Raw genomic sequence first — 21231 nt, 5'->3', positions numbered from 1 at the left:
TGCACTAAAGCTGTCCGGATGAAGAACAAGGTACAGGGATGTACATGGCTCTGCTTCCTGATCTGGTCCAGCAATCTTCATTCAGCTATGCCAAGGCTACAACAATAGGCAGCAGCACAGACAGCTGACACTCTTTCTGGCTGCATCATGAACTTAAGCCAGCTGTGATGGTGGAACAGGGCTGGGCTGCCTAGCCAAAGCAGCTGCACTGGCAATTGCTGCTCTGTTCAGGAAGGGAAGACCAAGAGAGAGCCCAGGGTGTCTGCACAGCTCTGTACCCGAGGAGGGTGGGGAGAACTTCCATGGTGCTGGTGGCTTCCAGGGGTGTGTGGTGTGTGAACACAGTCAGGTTCCTCATTTAGACTTTCCCTTATTACACACACAAGTTGGAGCTTTTTCCCAGAGCTGCAGAACTGTGAGTGGAGCTTCACTTGCTCACACAACTAGAGGTGAAAATGTGAGCACTGAACAACTTACCTGCAAGGAACAGCACAGGGCCTGCAGTGCACTGGATACCTGATGGCAGCTACTTCAGCACAGTCCCTTCTGTGAGCCTTCCCTGCAACTGCAAGCAGGGATGTTACAGAAGAACAACAGTGATGTCTGAGCTGGTCAGCACAACACCGACCCACCCAGTCCCCAGCAGCTGCATCTGAAGGTGAGTTAATGAGCCACACATGGCACAGTCTGTTCAGAAGGGGGGGGTCAGGGGGTTTGAAAATTTGAGTTTTTTCTTGCACAAGAATCCCAAATGAGGAGAGAAATCGCTGTCTGGAATGGGCAGGACAGCTGCCTGCTGGTTGTCACCCAGCTGTGAAAAGACAAAGCTTATCCAGGGGCTGCTTGGGGCACAGCACAGTGGTGCCACCAGTGTGGCAGTGGATTATTTGTGCAAGATGTGGCTTGGTGCAGCACAGCACAGGTAAGGCAGGGAGCACCTGTCTGTGGAGAAGCGTGCAGCTAACTTGAGATCCAAGCAACTGTTTGGCCTAGTTGCAGGGCTTGGTGCCACACGTGCAAGGCAAACTGCCAGCATGGCTGCAATTCTATGGATTCTCCCCTGAATCCTATTTTTTCCCTCCCTCTGTACTTCATGGCAGGCTGCAGCTCTGCAGAAAGAGCTGTGAGGCAGAGATCTCAGCATTGGTTCTTTCTCTGTGTTCAGGCTCCCACACTCGTAAACTCTGAACTGGTCTCAAAAGCAGCTGGAAAAAATAAACAAAGCAAAAAACTCACTGGATTTTATAGAATAGTGTAGGTTGGTCAGGGTCTCTAGAGATCTTCTGTCCAAATTCTGCTCAGAGAAAATGTTACATGAGGTCAATCAGGAGCTTGTATGGTGGTCTGATTGCTCCCAGTTCCAGCATTTGACCACCCTCATGGTGAAACAGTTTTCCATGTAGCTAATGAGAATTTCCTGTTTTCTAGCTTGTGCCCATTACATCTCATCCTGTCCCTGTGTACCTCTGACAAAACTCTGGCTCTGCCTTCTCTGCACCCTCCCACTAGGCAGCTGTAGTCAGCAGCAGGATTCTTTCTCCTCCTCATCTCCAGACTGATCAAAACCAGCTCTCTCAGTTTCTGACAGCCCTACTGCCACCCACTCTTTTGGCATTCCACTGAAGAAACCAAGTCTTCTGGCCTCTCCTGGGAACCAGCACAAAGAGGAGCAACACAGCAGGTCAAAGCGGTGAGCTTTCACTAGTCATCCACCTTACCAGAGCCTGGATCCATTCACAAGAGAGAAAGTGGCTTTCAGTGCTCAAATCCAACCTCAGTTCTGGCTGGAAGATTCACTCTAGTCTGCCCCATGAATAAAATTCCACCTTGCTGCAATAAAGTTATGTTTATTGTTAAAAACCTCCAAGCTGCCCTTGCTGCTGCCCCAACACGGCTTGAGGCTCTCCAAAAGAGCACACAGCTCAAGTCCTGGTTGGTGGCACACTTGCAAGATTCATCAGCTGCAAGAGATGGGTTCCATTGCTGCCATCTCTCGCTCCATTTTCTTGTCTACAACACTCACAAATTTGTTTCCTCTTAAATAAAACCTGAGAGGTTTCTGTGACCATTCCCCTCTGTTCCCAATACCAATCCTGGTTGTGGCTACCACGTCCTGCTCCCTGGGCAGCTCCTGTCCAGGTACCATCCAGATTGCCGCGTCTTGAGTCAGGTCCCTTTGGTCAAAAGCCTTATCAATCCCAAATGCTTGGCAGAGCTTGGAGGGCCCATTACACAGCTGCCAGTCCTTCAGTGGCTTTGCAGGTCCTTTCCTTGAAGTGCTGCGCAGCTCCCTCATCACATCCAAACCCTGGAGAGGCTCCAGAGAGCGGAGTAAGACTGCAGCCCCTTCCCCTGTGCAGAAAAAGAGGCACGTGTTAGTACAGGTTTGTTTGGAAGGAATATCTCAGCAGAAGCACTTCAGTTGCATTCCCTGCCCCTGGCAGAGCAGGGAGTTGCCTGCAGCATCTGTGCTTCCCTCAGACTGCTAAGCCGTGGTCAGTGCACTCCTTCCCCTATGCTGAATGTCCAGCATCCCACAGCTCTGTGTACTTGATTCACCTCACCCAGCCCCACTTCCTGATGTTCCTAGGCCAAGCTGCAGCTCCAAGGCTTGCCAGAGGGCAAGAGGTTTTTCTTATATCACCACGATGTTGAGGAATAAATACACATATGGTTCAGTTTTGGCGTAACTATCCAAAACTGCTCCCAAACCCAGTGGATTTATAATAAACTCTGATGATAAGGTCTCCAGCCAGCAAATGAGAGGAGAAAGAAGTCGAGATGCTGCCAACAGAACGAGGCAGAGCTGGACTGGAGGAGGGTTTCTGGCATGAAACTGTGGGGGCCGCTCTGAAGGAGCCCTGGGTGGAAGCATTACTGATCCAAGCGACGGGCTGAGGTGTGGGTGTGACAAACACGGCCTTGGGTGATACAGAGGAGCGAGGTCAGCGTCCTCGTGCCAGGGAAGCTCTTGTGAGATGGGTGCTGGGGTAGCAGGAGGCTGCACAGCCCTGGGAGCATCGCTTCAGCAGAGACAGCCCCACCTGTGACAAGAAGTGAAGAAAACTCCTACTTTCTTCTCCAATGTGATTCATCACCCTGCCAGGAAGGAGCCTAGGAACTTATGGCCCTCCACAGCCACTGTGACCAGCTGCTCCCCCTCATTTTGGTGAGGGCGAAGCAACGAGGCAGCTCTGAGCAGAGAAAATCCCCTGCAAGGAGGATTTCCAGCCCAAGTGGGACAGAAATACTTCTCCAGTATTTTCCATCAGAAAGCGGGGAATGTCTTCTTCTGACCCTGAGTGGGAGAGGTGAGGGCCTGGCAATGCAGCCTGTGTGCTGCCCCACACAGTGCTTGTTGTGCGGGGCTGCCCACGGCATTCCTCCCCTCCGCCTCAGCACTGGGGATGCTGCTCTGCAAGGACTTCCTTTCCCTCTCCAGCCGCAAACATCTGGAGCTGTGCTCAAGCCTGGCGAAGGCTGTTGTAGCCCAGCAGATCCCCAGGGACCCGCAATTCCCCAAAATAGATTCCCTCTCCTATTTTGTGAAGTGCCACAACAAGCCGCTCTCAGCTCACAAACTGAAAGCCCGATCTCTTGCTGTTGCCAGGTGTGCCTCCTGCTTTGCACTGCTCAGAGCCCCCCTGCCCTCTGCACAGCTCCGTGAAGCAAACACTTCCAACAGCTGTCCACAATCTGTTTGCAGGCACTCCCTTTGCTAAGGAAGGGGATGAGGCTAATCTGGCAGCCAAAAGCTGCTACAGTGATTTAGAGCTCAAAGGTCATTTTAGATTTTTAAGAACATCCTCCACGTCCTAGTTCTGCTTTTCATCCATGCACACAGAAATATCCTTCACGTTGGGATGCTCTCACCAACTGTGAGATTCTGAGGAACTGCTAATTACACTCCTTGCCCTCATCCATCACAAATGCAAGTAGAAACTGCGGGCACTTGAATTCAAGTGTCCTTGTGAGCTGATGTGAATAAAGGCACATGCTGAGAGCAGCTGCAGTGCTCCCAGACCCCCACACAGCAGGAGCAGGGTACCTGGCATTTGTCTCTGGCTGCTCTGTGAGCATTTCCACTGGAAAGCTTTCCAACTCTTTCTAGCTGTGTGCAGAACAGATGAGAGTTAGAGCAAGACGGCCAGGGGAAGACAGGAGCTCAGGGATGCCACAGTGAGCTACTGCTTTCTCTGCCCACCTCCTCCAGAGGTGGACATTTGGGACCGCTTGAGGGTGCTTGCACATCAGTTTTCTTTAACCACTAACCAGTAGCTGCATCCTTCTGGCTCACCTCCTGCCTGCCAGGGTGCTGCAGCCTTCTCTGTGCAGCCTTCTCTGTGCAGCCTTCTCTGTGCGGCCTTCTCTGTGCAGCCTGCCCAGCTTGCTCCCAGGGCTACCTGCCTTCAGCACTGCCTGACACAGACACTGCTGCTGCCATGCCATTGGCAGCAGTGCCCATCCTGTGCTCCAGCCCAGAAGCACCACACATTGCCCTCCCACGCCTTGCAGAGTCGCTCCATGTAAGGAGCAGATTTAGAGCTAAAAGCTGGGATCTGACAACAAGAAAGAGGCTGGTTCTGTCCTTGGGCAGTCAGGAATCACAGAACGATAAGGAAGTCCCACACCCGCGCTGCGCTGCTCGCTTCTCCTTCCCTGGACTGAGTCCAGCTCTCACTCTTGGAAACAGCTCTTGGCCGCTGGAGAGAAGAAAATTTTCTCCTCTCTCCACCCATCTGACTCACTGCTCCCAAAACACTTCCTTCAAAGTCCCGGTCTGGGATCCCCGCTGTGTGACCCCACGCCTGGGTACAGAAGCACCGGGATCCCCATTTTACAAGAGATTACTTCAGGTCTGGCAGCAAAATGCTCACATTGGCAAAATCCTGACAAACAAACCACAGCAAAGTCAAAGAGAAGCTCGACCAGCAATTGCTGCCTTCCTGAAGCAAGGGAAGCCCAGTGTGTCTCTCAGCTCTTGGGAAGTGTCTCTGTGCTAAGATGATCCTGCTGCCAGCACCAAGATGCGCTGTGGGATCCACGTGCACTGAGACATTGGGTAGATTTTGCTATCATTTAGGATTTCTCCTTGAAGCAATGTAGAGACACACAGCATGGCTACCAGCAGCAAGAGGAAGGCCCCTTCCAGTAAAATCCCATAGGACCCAGCTTTACCTCAACGATGTACACAAAGATCCCCCCTTCTTCCCTTTATTATTTGCCAGTATTTCAAATGCTGAGAGCCCCGTTTTGAACAAAGAATCATTCTGCTTTCATTATCTGAACAGCTTTGGCAGAGACATGGTAATGCAGTTCCCATGTGTTCATCCATCAGACTCCAGACTTCCACTTAGGAAGACAGGCTCTTTCCCCACACTATTACCTGGCACTGTTTTTCTGCTTGGCTACCTTCCAAAGGCCAAAACCAGAGGGCTAATGGTCATCATCACAACACATTCTGCTGTGGAATATACAATATGCTGTATCTTGGAAATGGAGGAAAAGAGTTTTTTGAGATTTTTCAAACAAAATCAGTGTTTAAGGAACACATACTGCAGCTTCAAGGTACGTAATTACATTCCTTTTCTGAGGCAAAAACTATCATCTGTAAGGAAAACAACACCTGCTTGTTAAAAGGAGAATCATTTGATTAAAGATTGGTTATATTATCATGAGAGCAATAAAGGAGGATTGCAGATCCTGTCACAGCCTGCTTTTGAGATTTTCTTTTTTAGTTTTTCTTGAAGATAAAGCAAAGCAGCTAAAAAGCTTCTGTAGCAACTCAGATATTAATGCTCAGACATCTTAGACCTTTTTGTTTTCCTTGGCATTTAGTTTCTGGGGATAAAGGCAGGAGACAGAAAACTTTCTTCTCCTGACAGTGAACACCAAGATTTAGACTTTCACTAGACTGCAAGTTTCTTTTCACACCACCACCCTGAAGAAATAAAGTGCACTGCATCACACAGATAAGGCATCGGCTCAGGTCATCCAAACTGAAAGCACCATCCTGTAAAGATTCCCATCCAGTCCTTCATCTTTATTTCTGCATCTGAACAGCTCAAGGAACTCACAGCTGGGACCAAAATCCCAGCTGGCCGTGTAGCCAGAGATGGCCCTGCTCACAGTGTTTGAAGCTGACACATAGGCACTGTGCTTTGGCCTCAACTCACCTTGGCTGGAAACGTTCACGCAGAAATAAATCCCATAGATCTGGTACACGTACAGAGTGCCTGGTTTCATGAACATGGCTGCGTTCCGTTGAGTTTGCTTCCCACCTTTTGAGTGAGAAGCCTCATCTTCCCCACCAAGATAAGCTTCTGTTTCAACAATCCTCCCCCAGAGCTCCCTGCCGTCGGGAAGTTTGCGAACTAGAATCTGGAACAGGTCAGAGGGCATCAGTTAGCAACAGCCCCTGTGCCAAGTAAGCAGAGCACAAGGCTTCTTGAGGCAAAGTCATCAGAAAAAGGGCCCTTAGGGCAGTGCCCGCTCTCCTCTCACTCTCTGAATGCAGTCTGTAAGCTGGCATGAACGATTCCAATTTCAACTGTCTGGACCACATCCCAGTACACCAAGTTTCTACCTATCGTTCACCCAGCAAAATGCTTGGGGTGCAAAGCTGTGGCAGTATCGTACAGAATTAATTTATGACCACATGTACAACAAAGCAGCAATCTGCACAGCCCACAGAACTGCTTCTGTGGTTCTTTTCTGCATTCTCACCCCAAACCACCAGGACAGCAACTGCAGTGATTGGACAGACCCTTGGGGGTGTTTCAAAAAGTCCTGGCACCTAACTCTAGAGATAACCATAACTGAAACATCAGTGCTGCTTCTGTGTTTTCTGCACTGTGTAGAGGAGCAGGGCAGGAGAGCTGGTAACTGGCCTGGGGCAGGAAAAGCAGGTCTTTGTCACTGCAGCGTGCTCCTCCTCGCTGCCAGCTCCTTAAAACCAAGTAGATGAGGAAAGGAAAAATAAACAGCCACAACTCTGAAAAGATTCTCCTGAAGAAGATAAAACAATGAGTGAACTCCTTACAAAGCTGCAATTCCTGCCTCTCATGCTTTCCTCACAGTATTTCCCAATTAATTGAAAACATCAGTATTTTATTGTTGTGAAAAACAATGACTTCAGAAAAGTACTGGTGCATGTGAATGCTCCAAAAGCACACCCATGTGGCCAAACTGCTCTCTCAGTACAATGAGAAGCAGTGGTAAGGTTAGTTTTAAGGGTATGCAGGCATTTCCCTGCCTCTTCTGACAACATATCTGCAGCTGAAACAGTTAAATGCAGTAAGTAATACTAGTGCAGAAAGCACCTCCAAGATCTGGCAGAACAAAGATAACAAAACACTGAATTATTGTTATTATAACTGCAGTTATATGAGAACAAGAGCACAGATTGGGTCACAGGAGGACCTAAGTTATACTTCAAAGAAAATGTTACAGTGACATTGAATTTGCCTGGTTTGTAATTCTAGGCCTAAAGAGGAAAAGGATCGAATTAGGAGTAAAGTATTATCTGCCTATTTAACATCTGAGGATGTTAAAGACATTGAGACACCAAAAAATGCATTAGTGGGCAGCTTCAGGTGTCTTCATACACAGCAAGCAAATCTCACAGTGCGATGGGACACGGACTGTATCTTCCAGACACCAAAAAGTGCTTTGCAGAGTCAGTCATCAGGGACCCCCCAAGAGAAAACAAAGCTCACAAACTGATCCAAACTCTTCGCCAAAGACTCAGCACTGAAAAACAACTTTGTGTCATGACCATGAAGCCTAAAATTCAGGATCCTTACACAAGTATTAAGGTCCAAAAATAATCTGTTACAGTGTTGCTTATCAGCAAAAAGGGAAACTACATAAAACAAGGAAGCTTGTTAAGAACTTAAAAGAGACAGCCAGAAGTCAAAGCAGGAAAGGCAAACTTCTAGCAGGATGTCTATAAGGAGAGAAAATACATTTGATGTATAAGAGAGAGGTTGAGAAAGACCAAAAATAAACACAGCAGGAGCAAAGCAGAGCAAAGGTGTCCATTACACGCAAGACAATATCCTTCAGAAGTAAAACCAATGGTAGACACAGAGATACAGCCCAAAACAAAGTTACTGCAACAAATTCCTGAAGTATCTAAAGCAAAGAGAGCCCAGGAAGTTTCTTCACCCTACAAGTAATAAAAATATAAAGAGGACTCAGCAAAGGTAAGATCACAGCACTGGTACTAAAAACACATTTTGCAATTGTGTTTACAAGGTTCCCAGACTCAAAACTGTTTACAGGGACAACACTGGAGGAACTCTGAAATGAAAAGAGAGTTTTTTGAAGGACTCGCTGAGCAGAAGAGACACAGTTTAGCTCCCCTCCTCCCAGAGGCAGGGTCCAAAGATTCCTCAGCATTTCTGCATTGGGAAAAGGGAGGAGGTCCTTTCATGAACAGGTGATGACTTAAAACCTCAGGAACTGAAGGTAGAAAGAACAGGTTTCACAGTGAACAGGGTTTAACTGCAGAGCTGTGGAGTCCCAGAGGCCTCCATGCCAGGGCCTGGGCTGCCTCACATATTTCTGTTCATAATGTGGGAGAGGTGAGCACCAGCTCTACTGGTAAGCCTGAATTATTCAGAACTGCAAAAATAAAAGGAGGCAGATGGAGCTTTTAGAGCATACAAGGCAGCATAAAGGAAAGTATCAAGCAGGCTGCTGCACTGCCAGGTGAGAATAAAGTATGTCAGTACACCACGACAGGGGATATCAGTCAAAAAAGGCCAAGGACCTGCTATTAGCATCATGAGGTAATCAAATGGAGGGAGAGGAGGAAATGATGCTGGCTGCACAGCATTACTTTCCAGTGGGAAAACCAGGAGCCAAAAACAAATATAGAAGTACCTGAAGGGAAAATAATTGGCCTTAAACAACCTTCAAACCACAAACAGCAAAGTGTGTTTCAGTAAGCCAGAAAAAAGGAGGAACTCCACAAAAAATAAACTAATTCTGAAGTGCAACAGTAAATTAAACCTAAACAATACCTCTGTGACTACATCCAAAATAGATTTAATCACTAGTCTTCAATTTAACAGAATTTTACAAGAAAAATAATGAGAACAGTACTCCTGAAATAGCAGAGCCCCGGAGGCAAACTGCAAAAAGAAAAAGATCATCCCTTTACATTAAATTATTATTGTACTGCAGCATATAGAGCTGGTGTCAGTGTTATGGCTTACCTGTCCCAGGAAGGATTTGGCCAGGCTGATACAGGGCTGGTTGAAGAAATCTGCTTCCAGTTGGGAAGATTGTTTTTTCTCTGTTACAAAATATTTGCTGCTTGTTGGAGAAGAGTTGCCATCAGGAGTCGTGGTGGGGCTCTTCAAGGCATCAGAAAGAGGGATGCTGGAGTTGCTTTGGAGGGCGCTTAATTGAGCCAACAGCTTTCTTTTCCTTGACATAGTGCTAGGAAATAAATGCAAACGTATTTGGAAATGTAAAGATTATTTTAAAGTAATTCATTTCCACGAATTCTTATTTTTAATACAAAGGCTCTGAAAGCTATTACTGATTACACAGTGCAGGCAAAGCACAGGAGCAGGTGACATTCAGCTGGATTTACGCCAGGCTAGGCAAATATTGGGCTCTACTGACATGCAAACAGAATACTGCAGTTTGAGCTTTCATCTTTTAAGGGCTTAAGATAACAATAAACTCTGGTCCACGTAGCAGTAAAAATATGTTTGCTAACTGTTAGGTTAGGAAACACAAAAGTAAAGGTAAACCTGTGTCATCTTCTTTCCACTGAGAACTTGAATAATCTATTAAGCAGACAAAATGAAAACACTTCTAAAAGTGCTGGTTCAAAAAGTTCACAGAAGTGACATATCAATCATTTTAAATAGTGATGTAATGGGTAAGAATCCAAATCCCCATGGGACGCAGAACACTGGAGCTGGGAGATGCCTGATTTACGGTCACTGTCAAGCTTGTCACACTGCAGAAATGAGTGCACTGAGATCTCCACAAAGCAAGGCTTCAGCTCACCTACCAAAGAGATGAAGAACAGTGTGTTCCAAACTACAGAACGTATCTGTGACAACTGCATAACCTGAAGTTGTTCTTCCAGGTTCGTCACCAATGTGCTGGCTTCAAAAAGTTGGTGTGTCTTTTTCTGTGCTGCAGTCCTTACTCTTGTCAAACCAGAACAAACTTGTTCTATAAAGCTCTTTGAAATGTCTGCTGGCTAACAGCACAGTGTGGAAGCTGGGGGTGATGGATTAGCACTGAGGCTGCAACCAGCTTTGGTTGGAGGTATTTTAGTGCAACATCTGCACTCTGTATTGCAATAATTCAGCCATGTCAGAGACTTGCCATAGAATTGCCAACTCCATGTCAGCTGTTCTGCTCTGCTCTATAGCTTTCACTTTGTGGCAACTCCTAAAAATGTCACTAGAAGCCACTTACCTCGCTCAGACTAAATTGCCTGATGGCCTTTGCAAATATGAGTCCTGTCTGGGAAGGAGGATGTGAACAGCACAAAGTTCAGGAAGGAAGGGACAAAAGAGGAACACTTCTCCATATCAGGCTAACTTCTAAAAAGTCAACCAAGTGAATGTTTCCTGCTAAAAACTGCTTCCAGGCTTCTCTGACAGCATTAACTGGAACTACATGAAGACATGCTGAAAACGTAACCCATCTGTGTGAGCATGAACTGCACTGGCAATTTGTGCTTTTATGGAGTGCAGCATCAGACACAGGACCTGAGCTGCCCGACACCTGCTGCCCTTGCAGTTAAGTTGTTCTTAGGGGATACGAGTGCTCTTACACAAACATCACACTGGCAGCCCAAGGGCACTTGTAATGTCATTGCTATAGGCTGATCCTACACAGACCTCAGCGTCTTCACCTCTCATTAGAGGCAGCAGTAGGATACTGCCTTCTAGTCATGAGAAATTCAGAGCCTACAACATGTGATTGCTTTAAAAGCAATAACAGAGTGAAGGGAATGCAATACTGTCTCAGAAATCCAGAAAAGCCCCAATGCATGCTTTGTGCTTGCCCATGCCACGATACAAGACATAAAACTATGCCTCAAAGCCTATCTGCTTTTTCTATGAAGGATGTTACCTGTATGTACAAATCCCTTCTTGCGTAGGAAGAAACACAGTGTAGGCATCAGTGCATTTCAAGTACCCAAGCCCTGTTCATTTGGGAAGTAAGAGACACCATCTCTTCACATGCAGGTCTGCAGACAAATCCCACGGCCTTGAGACTGTGTGCCCCCAAATAAGAACCAGCTGTGGATTCATTCCATTTTTACTAATTCTGCTGTAACCAAACCAGCTGCAAGTTGTGAAGCACCTGTGTGCACACATAAAGAAGCAGAGAAGTCAGAAGAGAAAGATTAAGAACTGAACAGCTCTGTGCAGTGCCTGAAGTGTTCAGGCCTGCTGGGCTATTCTCAGACAATTGTTTAGGGCCCCTGTAAGCCAGAATCAGAAACACTGAAACTGATGTAAAAATACAGTGTATGCAAGGCTACATTGCCACTTCTGGAGAAACAATTCCTTTACAATTCCCAGCTGTACAGATTTGTATATACAAATAGCACAGTGGGCAAAACCAAAGGACATTTCTTCCCGCATCCTGCTCTCATCACAGGTCAAAAGCAGAAGGCAAGGAAAGAATAGAAGGAACACACAGTACTTCTCCAAGCATCCTCCACATCTCTGGCCAGAGACCTTTGAAGCAAGCACAGCTCCATGTGCTTCATAACCACGAGCTCTATCCAGTGGTCCTCTGAACCAAGGTAACATCACCCAACCACACTGCAACAACCACCACTTACCTACACCCTGCTACACGTTCCCTTAAGGAGTTCTGGGCCTGCCTCTCACAAAATGCACTTTGGTTCTCCCTACTTCTCGTATTTGCAAGAGACGTGGTAAAGCATGCCTTGCCTTTACTGAAGAAGAATGCATCACAGAAGTAGTCATTGCAGCTCCAAAAACTCACTCGTTTTGTGTGTGAAATTAGGACTGCTCCCCGGCCACATGAATCAGTTTGCATTTACAATTCACCAGTCACCCTTCCTCTTCACCTCCTAAAATAATGTTAAACCAGCTGGAAACATTGTGACAGTCAGCACCCTGCCCCTTTTCCAGGTCACTGCAAAATGTTGCTCAGCACATCCTTGCACCACTCTAGAGGTGACCTCCACTCTGAAGGCTGCCTATTTACTCACACCCTCTCTCCTATCTTTGCACAGTGTTTAGGATGGGAATCATCTTATTGAGGCAGGAGTTGCTCACACTGAACCAGAGGGCTGCAGCCATTTCTCTGGAGAACAGTGTAAGAAGAGGCAGAAAAACCTTCCTGAAAGAAGGGTGCAGGCAGGGGTTGATAATGTAATCACAAATACTACATCAGTTTCTTCAGAGACAGACTTTGATAGTATTTGCAATCCCACTCATACCCCCAAAGGATGGTAAAATAAACAATGACTGTATACACCTTACTGACTGCTCTGTAGGTCTGGCAATGTCATTTCCTGCACACAATCCTTCCAGCTCCAGTCTGTGCTCCTACTGCCTGCTGGACATCTTGAGCTTTTCAGAGTGAAAAATAATCATCCTTTTGTGAAGACCAAAGAAGACACAAATTGAGAGAAAGCAATGAAACATCATGAAGAAAAAAAAATCCCTCATCAAAACTCCCCTTAATTTTGGCTGACTTTCTTAAGTCACTTTATTCTATCCTAATTCTTCCCCACCATTCTAGCAGTGTGACAAAGCTGCATGAAATGAAAGCACGCAAGTTAAGTATAATACTGGCAACGGATGTTAGTTAGCTCAGTCCCCAGAGACCCAAGTTAACCAAGCCATTATCAAGCAGCATTCAGTGAGGCCACAAACACTGACAGGCAGTTCCGTTTTCTGATGCACATCGACATCATGTGCAGCAAATGTCCTTTGGGAATGTCTGGCGAATCATCCAAAAACTCTGAGTAATTTTTTTTCCACTTACATGACGGCACTGAAAACACTCATGATTTGTAAAGTTCACTGAATGACCAAAGATGTCTTTCTCATTAATACATTGATAAAAAGGAAAACCTGTGACTGAAACCCTCAAACATCCAGATAATATCCAGAGATATTATACTTAAGGGCTTCTGTTGAAGCACAGCAACTGAAGGACCAGGAGGAAAGGCACAGAGCACAAAGATTTACCCACAGAAGCATCCTGGCGTTGCTCCCTGCATAAGCAAAGAAGCAGAAGGTGCTCATGGTTCCTCCTCAGCTCAAACCCACAGAGAGGATCAGCTGCATACCCAGTCCTACCTACAGAGGAGTAATATCTGAAGTCCTATGAGAAAGTTTTGACAGGTAGGGGTATGGGACAGATAATTTCCTCCAGATTTCAGGCCAGCTTAAAAAGTCTTAGTATTGAAGCCCTGCACAAACAGCCTGAACTCTCCAGCAAAACCAGATGCAGAAAATCAGTCATGAAACAAACTCAGTAACAGCCAAGATGCTGCTCTAAGAGATTCAACTGAGACACTGAATCACACATGCTATGAACTTGGGTCTGTGAGTGAGAAAGTGCCTTTCTTCTATTTTCAGGGGAAAGATTTCCTACATTTAGTGATTTGGGATTAATCTGTATGGTTACAGGGAGAATATTTGTCTGTGTTTTGCATTGTATTACCAGACACAGTCAAATAATTAAAGTAAGAAAACAAAATACTGACTCGAGGCTTTAATGGATGATGATGTGCAGAGACACACTTGTAAATGCAGGTTAAGATGAATAGCTGATGTCCACCACAATAGCAAGCACCTTCAGAACGCCAGAACGAAGCCTTCGGGCTCTACATCAACAAAGGATCTGAGGAGTGGGGACAATTTCCCTCACAGCTCTGGATCACATGCTGTATGTGAGCCTGCTACTGGTGAGACACAAAACTTCTGATAACACAGGAACAAAAGCTAACGCCTCTCCTATAACGAGACACTTCCAGGAAGCTATGAAATCACTGCTTACTGTAAAGGCTGTGAAAATCTGAGTCAAACATAGACACAAACCAGCTGACCTCAAACGCTTTCCCTTTCACATGGCAATCTTATTTAGAAGAGATTTTCAAAGCAGATCTTCCAGTCAGATGGCATTCCTGTACTTGGGCATCCCTCCTCCTGAACGGGTCCAAATCCTGTCACTTCTGTAGACCATACACACCTGCACAGTGGTTGAACTTCCAGCGTTCAGCTACAAGATCCCTCTTCTCTGAGATCTCTGCACCACCTGTCACTGACTCCACAGCCTTTCACCTAATGCACAGGCAGGCCAAAGGAAGCTCCCTGCAGAACAGGAGCAACGTGACAGGAAACCACAGTGCAGCCTTATTCAAACTGCATGTGTATACATTACTGCACAGCTGGTCAGGCCGCGTTCCGCCCAGCCCGAATGCATGCACACAGTGGGGACGGGTGATTGGAGATTCGTGACCCTTGAGGTCCCTTCCAACCCTGGCCATTCTGTGATTCTCAGCGTCCATTACAGCCTTTGCAACATCGCTGACTCACAGCACACAGAAAATAAGTTTTTAGAGGAGCGATGCTTGAGGACGCAGCCCCGTAACGTGGAAACAAACAGCACCGATAACTGCGCCGACAGCTGGGTGAGACCTCGCAGCCTTTTTGACGACAAACCCCGACACATTCGCCGTTCCTGACGGCACAAAAGAGCAGTCAGGGCCGCGCTGAGAACAGCCCAGAAGCGCACGGCTCTCACACCACAGGACGCGTTTATACTCCAACGCCCGGCCCGCCGACACCCGCTCGGCCCACCCGGGGCGCAGAGAGGACAAGGGCTCCCCGGGACGCCCCGCATCCCGCCAGGCCTCGCTGCGGCCTGCAGGCGGCCCAGCCGCGCCGCGCACGCACCTACCGGGCCGCGCTCCGCCGTTGGGCGCAGCCGGGCGGGGCGGGGCGGGCTGCGGCGGGGCGGGCTGCTGAGGGGAGCCGCCTCCTTTCGTACGGCTGGGCCTCGGACCGCGGCGGCCTGCGTGGAGGGGCGGCCGCGTATTGGCTTTCCTTGGCTCGTGAAGCGTTCTGTGCGTTTTTGGCTTTGCCTCATCATCGCCTCTGCAGCACGCTGCTCTCTCCTATGAATAAAGCTCAGGGCCACAGGCCGACTTTACAGAGGGCTCCCTGAACGAGTGCCTGGCCTGCAGGAGATTCTCGGCTTTTACCCAGATGAGCGCAGGCTCAAAACGCAGCTTTCCTCGTTGCGTTCTGGAGACACGCAGCTGGGGCTGTTGGTTCCTAAGTGATTCCTACAGTAAAATGTCCTAACGATACTTAGCACTGCGCCAGCTGTGCGGGGTGTGCAGGAGGCAGCCGTGCCAAGAAGCAGCATTTAGCATCATCTAATTCATAAACTTGCGGGTAGTTATCTCCCAGTATAGGAAGGAGGGAGTTGCTGGGTTGGTTTTTACTTGATTCACTTCCAACTGTTACTACATCCAAAGTCCTCCATGCAACACCCTGTGCTTGCTTTATTTTCTTCATGCTTTACTCATCAGTGGTCCAAGAAAGGGAAGAAAATTTATGGACGTTTTAATTGGAGATCTCTACAGCACTTTGTTTTGCTAAAATGGACGCAGATAAGCTCACAGTAGTTAGAATTCCTTGGGGAGATGTTATTGTCTGGCTGCACTTTGCTTCAGTCTAAAATCAGTTTCTTGTGCTATTAGCAAAGAAATCAGGACATGTGAAAAAAAAAAAAAAAGAAAAAAAAGTGTAAGCGGTGTTGACTGAGTTCTCCAGAATTCTGAGAATTCTCCAGAAGGGCTTTGTTAGCATCTTGGACCCCCTCACTCACATGGTTAACATCCAGCCTTAATGTCATGTTAATCTAAGAAGGAAGGCCAAGAATGTGTATGGAAAGGTGGACAGCCAATCATCAAATTGGCCTTTCAGCAAATCCTGAAAATTCAAGGCAAAACGAGGCAAGAATGAGAGATGTGGAAAGGACTTCCTGGGGTCAGAGCAGTTCAGCTCTGCAGACTTTCTCCTATGGGAATCTGTGGGACAGGCACTGTGAGGAATGCTGGCTTCTTTGATGGCAGATCTGTTTCATACCCAGAGGAAGTATTCCAAGCTTTTAGCACCTGAGGAATGTGAATCGTTCAAAGCTACAGTGTATACCGTGTTCTTCATTTGTCCAATAACTTCACTATTACGGAATCAACACCTAAAATAGCCTCCTGTAAAAGCTGATTAGTTTGGGAAGATTAAAGGGAAGATTAAAGTTTCCCCCTCTATTGGGCAAAAGCATTTTTTATGTTTTCCTTAAAAGAAATGGAGTCCACTGTTGGAAAATCTGGCTATTGGAGTCCTGGGCTCTGTGGCACACTGCATGTGTACAGTGCTTGCAAACTGGTTCCCCCCAGCTTCCAGGATGTGCAGACAGCAGATCAGCATGAAAGCAGAAGAAAGCTTAAGGGGCAGATGTCCAAATTTTTTCATCATGTAAGATGCCAAAACTTTCGTGATATTTGTGGAAATGGGATTTTGTGTTCAATTAGAAGGACACACGAAGTCAGTTCCCCACAGTGATGCTGACTGGTCACTTGCTGTGGCCACATAACTCTCACCAGGATTTGCAAGTCAGCTGCAAAATGTAATGGGCCACCTATTGGTGGATGAAGAAGTTCCAAGCAGCATAGGGATTTTATGACATCCACTCCTGGCCTCCCGTGACATCCAGTCTTGGTTGCTGCTGCCTCCTTCGCTTCAATTCCCAGTGTGTCTTGTTCAGAGCTATTCCCAGCCAGTGCGTTAGAGGTATGTACACATGGTCCTCAAATTAGTACCAGAGCTATCCGGCTACTGGGAGAAAGGCTCATAGCCACTTTGGTATCTCCCACACCCAAGCTGGGCCATGGATCAAATATCTAGTTCTGTGAACCAAGCCCATTCAACTTGTTATGTAAGCAGATGTGTATGCTTTATTCTAAATTTGGTGACATCCATGATGGATGCCATTCCACCCACTTTGTACTCGGAGTGCAAAGAATCCTAGCAAGTGCATTGCATGTAATGGGAAAACAGAATATTAACAGACCTCCTGGGAACCTCAGCTCTGGGCCAGAGAGGGAAGGCAAGTCTTATTTAGTAACATATTAATGGATTTTATTGGGTCTCTATTTTTGTTTTGGATGCAGGACATTTTGGTTCTCTGACATGACAGAAATGTTTTGCTTTACAGGATCACTCAATGCAGAGGAACAAATAGAAAAAAAACAAGCAGGCTGGTCTGCTGGGTTTTGGTGGTGTTGATGCGCCTGGGATCTCTCCCAGCTGCATGGGGCAGGACTGGTGGGAAGCTGGAGACAGAGACCAAAAGGTCTGCTGAACTGACTGGATGTTGGGAGACATGGGATGGAGCTGCCACAAGCCAGCAGCCAGGCTGTTCTAAAAACTGCATTTTCTTTTCTGAAGGTGTTAAAGATGGTTTATTCAGTGTTGCTTAAATCAGTAGAAGTCATACTGCATGCTTGACTTATAAATATAGTGGGAAGGAACTGTGTACATGCGTATGCATGTATGTATATGTATGTATGTATATAAAGTCAGAGCTTTGCAAGCCTAAGAGCTACCAGCCACCTCCAGCACTGCCCATCTGCAAAGAGTGCCCAGAATGTCCTGGATGCAGGGAAAATGCCACTTTCAGTGCTCTTTGCCTCCAGGCACTTATTCTTGTCCCTGTCCTGCATAGCAGCTTCCCCTCCACTGTGCTGGCACAGTAACTTGCAGACCTGTGCTTAAACCAGCTCCTAGAACTGGTTCTTCTGAGGAAAGGAAGTGTGAGAGTGGTGTGATGGTGCAGAGCTGTCTACCCCTGTGAAAGCACGCAAGCGTGTCTGTAATCCCTGGACCAGCAACAGATCACCTTTGGCATGCATAGGCTAGAGCAGTAAGAGGAGAAGCAGGCACAAATGAGACGCATCAGCAGAGCTGAGGTCAGGGCAACAAACTGAATAACGCTTTTTCTGCAACCTGTGCAATGTCAGCATGCAATGGCGTGGAGTAGTTCAGGTAAGCTTTAGCACTGTCTCCCAAGAGATGAAAAATGTAGAAACTAAGATGCAGCTGAGCTGCTTCTGAACATTTGTTTTTAGAGGAGTAATCCTTTACCCCTTTAAATACAGAAAAGCTGCAGGGAGTCATTTTGTTACACCAAAGCATTGGTGTCCACCAAAGGGAACTTTGCAAAGGTGATGTTTGTATTGTGTGAGTGTGCTGGAATAAAGACTGGTCACCTGCTGACTGGCCTTCCTGGGACAACAGAGCATTTTCCAAACAAGACCAGGTGCTCACCTCTTGAATGGGATTCAGCCTCTCACTGTCCTGGGGAAAATGAATGAAGACTGAAATGGAAAGAGCAGAATCAGAAGGAGTTCACACATAAGCTGAGGAGCTTTTTTATGTAGGGCACTATGGACACAGAAAGTTGTATGGGCTCAAGAACTGTTTGAGTAAATGCTTGGTAGGGAGCTCCGTTCAGGGATATTAAACTCAGACACACCATCTCCAACCCAGGAAGTCTCTGAGCTGCAACCTGCTGAGTCTGTGAAGTATTTAGGAGAAATATGACAATCTGACCTGGTTTTGTACCATCTGTAAGCTTTTGTACTTTGCACTGTTGGAGGCAGATTTCTTCTTCTTTGTGGAGTTGTTATCTGACTCATCTGCTTGTAGAGGCATTCTGTGGGAGTCACAATGGTTTTGCTTATCCTGCTTTATTGGTCCCTCCTAATAAGTCAGAAATCATCCAGGCAATGGTCTGAAGGTGAAAGAAAATGTTCAAGAGCAAAATCGCCTCAAATCATCTTCAGTGAAACAGAGCTGCCCAGCCAGCCCCTGCTGTTTGCTATCACAGACATCCAAATTTAGGAGACGTGGGCATGTTTAGTCATTGACCACAGGCACGGCACAGCGTGGGCTGCTAAAACTGACCTGAAGTTGTTTGCCTTGCAGGATATAGGAAGGAGGGCTTGGATTGAATATCGTTGACTAAGGTCAGAAGAGTTAAGCTTGAAATAGCAGAACTTGAGAACATTTGGGATGTAAACAGGTGACCGGAGGGACGATGTCACAGGCTTTTTGCAAGGGATAATCATTGACCAGAGCTGTTTGTATGTGGGCTGTGATCTGAGAAAGGCTCTGCTGCCTGTGTAGCAGCGCTAGCAGCAAAAAGATGAGCTCTGACTTGAGTGTAAGTTAATGATATTCCCAGTGTTTGGTAACTCCAGCTGCGTGTCCCAGTAGATACAAAAAAGAAAAGATTCTGAATGCTGCATAAGAGAGACTCATCTCAGGGCTTGTAAGCCAGACAAGAACCAGAGATCCTCCTCTCAAGGGTTTTGCGTTTCACATGTAGTAATTGTGACTAAAATTGCTGTTTCATCTCCCTTTAAACCCATCCCAGGGTGAGGAATCCTGATGCACACTGCCTTAATATAGATGTCTATTCCTTTTGAATTCTGAGCCTGAGTTCCTATAGATTTTATGAAACCCAGTTTCTAGGTAGTGGGTACAGATCTAGAATGACATTTTTCCCTCTGCCACATTAGAAAAAGAAGAACAAAGTGCTCAGCAATTCCCTGCACTGCTCCAAGTGCTCCAGGCACTCAACACAGGTACTGGCCACCCTCCTGTCCCATGCTGCCTATGGGGCATGGGGGCAGGAAGCTTATGGGGAGGTGGGGATGGGGGAGCTGACAGCATGCTGAGGTCCTCAGGAGGATGGGAGGAGATGGAAAAAAAAAGGGAAATCAGACATGGAGGTCTGTTGTGCTTTGTTTCACTGCTCAGAGAGCAGCTAAAATAGGAAAGATCTCCTGCTTCTCTCTGAGGTCTCGTTTTTTGTTTTTTTTTGGGTTTTTTTCTTCCCTTGAAAAGGCTCTTGAACTGTCAAATTTGAAAGAAAATCGTTGGGTTTGATGTGACTATTGCCTGCAGTGGTGTGCAGGCTCTGGGGTGAGAATACAAGGAACTGGAAAGCAGTGGGGTGCACCCTCTGCATACCAATTTTTCAGCTGGCGTTGGACTTAGTGTTCCAGTTCCAAGTACTGTCACTGAAAACAAATGTCTTTTTTTTTTTTTGAAGAGATGGGAACTCGGATATTCCCAGGAAAAAAAGCAGTCCTGGGGCATAACTGCAATATAGGTGAAGTTTGCTTTTGAATGTAAATCACCAAGGCTTTCTGCAGCGTTCTCTCATTTTTAACATCTGCTTCAGCCAGGACAGGTCTGTGCTGCAGCTTTGCTGTGGCTTTTACTTAAGGAATGTAAAAAGAAAAAATAAGAGATAAAATAAAAGGAGAATCATGCTCTGACCAAGGAAAGAAAATTCATGCTCTGACCAATCAAATTCTGTTGGGAAAATCCCAGTGTAGTTTAATTATTAATGAAAAAAAGTCCCGTTGCTAAGGGATCTTACCCTGTTTGAGGTGGTAATTCCTCCATACTGACAAGACTTTTGGCAGTGTAAGAGAAAAGCTCTATGTGATGGTTTTTAATGGGCTTTGAAGGAAGAATGAAGGAGTTGGCTTTGCCCTGGATCCTGGCACGGATGGTGGAGGGGCTCCACTCTTCAGGACCTCCAGCTTTCACATGGCCTTGAGTGGGTAACCAGGATTAAATAACCAATGCCACATCCTCCTGTCACTTCTGTGCAGTCTGGGGTGGTTATACAGAAAGCAGCAATCTTCTAAAGCACACCCACCCTAACTAAAGGCCTGAATGGTCATTGAGCAGCAGGGTTATCTGGCACACTGCGTCTGATTCTTCCCCATCTGCTCACGCTTCCGTGGTCATGGGTGGGCAAAGAAAGACACGCAAGCACTGCAGTTGGGAACATTTTGTGCCCTTGTAGTGGAACATTTGTACTCCCTTCAGGCTTAGCCCTGGAGCTGGTTAAGATACGAATCACACCTGGATGCAGTGATCTGAAACATTTCTCCCTTTTTCCAAGCAGCCATAACAGGGATTTTCTGTACGTACAACGTGTGCATCGATGGTGCTTCAGCTGGAATATGGATTGCTTTTGGCTGTGTGTTAAAATATGTTGTCACATGGTGAGAAACAGAATTTTTACTGGAAAGTTAGGAACGCAGAGCCAATATAAATATGCACTGACAAAATAGGAATGGCTTTCAAAATAGCTAAGCTC

General features: G+C 46.6%; 1 protein-coding gene across 8 annotated transcripts; it reads right to left on the bottom strand.

The window, feature by feature from the left end:
• Positions 1-1831: 1831 nt before the first annotated feature.
• Positions 1832-14978, bottom strand: MPG (N-methylpurine DNA glycosylase). Of its 8 annotated transcripts, XM_042864178.1 has the most exons (6): positions 14084-14864; positions 12502-12621; positions 11116-11349; positions 9225-9450; positions 6177-6381; positions 1832-2352 (listed from the first exon to the last, which is right to left on the bottom strand). In XM_042864178.1, the coding sequence occupies exons 4-6, from the start codon at positions 9444-9446 to the stop codon at positions 1958-1960; spliced, it is 822 nt and encodes a 273-aa protein (XP_042720112.1). In that variant the 5' UTR covers positions 9447-9450; positions 11116-11349; positions 12502-12621; positions 14084-14864; the 3' UTR covers positions 1832-1957. The 8 variants fall into 8 exon arrangements, with proteins under 8 accessions (XP_042720112.1, XP_042720116.1, XP_042720113.1 ...); XM_042864182.1 differs by lacking the exon at positions 11116-11349 and having other exon boundaries at positions 14084-14865; XM_042864179.1 differs by lacking the exon at positions 14084-14864 and having other exon boundaries at positions 12502-14075.
• Positions 14979-21231: the final 6253 nt, after the last annotated feature.

Source organism: Lagopus leucura, unplaced genomic scaffold (genome assembly GCF_019238085.1).
Source record: "Lagopus leucura isolate 7727_CA_CO unplaced genomic scaffold, USGS_WTPT01 Super-Scaffold_760, whole genome shotgun sequence".
Classification (NCBI taxonomy): domain Eukaryota; kingdom Metazoa; phylum Chordata; class Aves; order Galliformes; family Phasianidae; genus Lagopus; species Lagopus leucura.
This window is presented reverse-complemented; position numbering and strand designations above follow the sequence as displayed.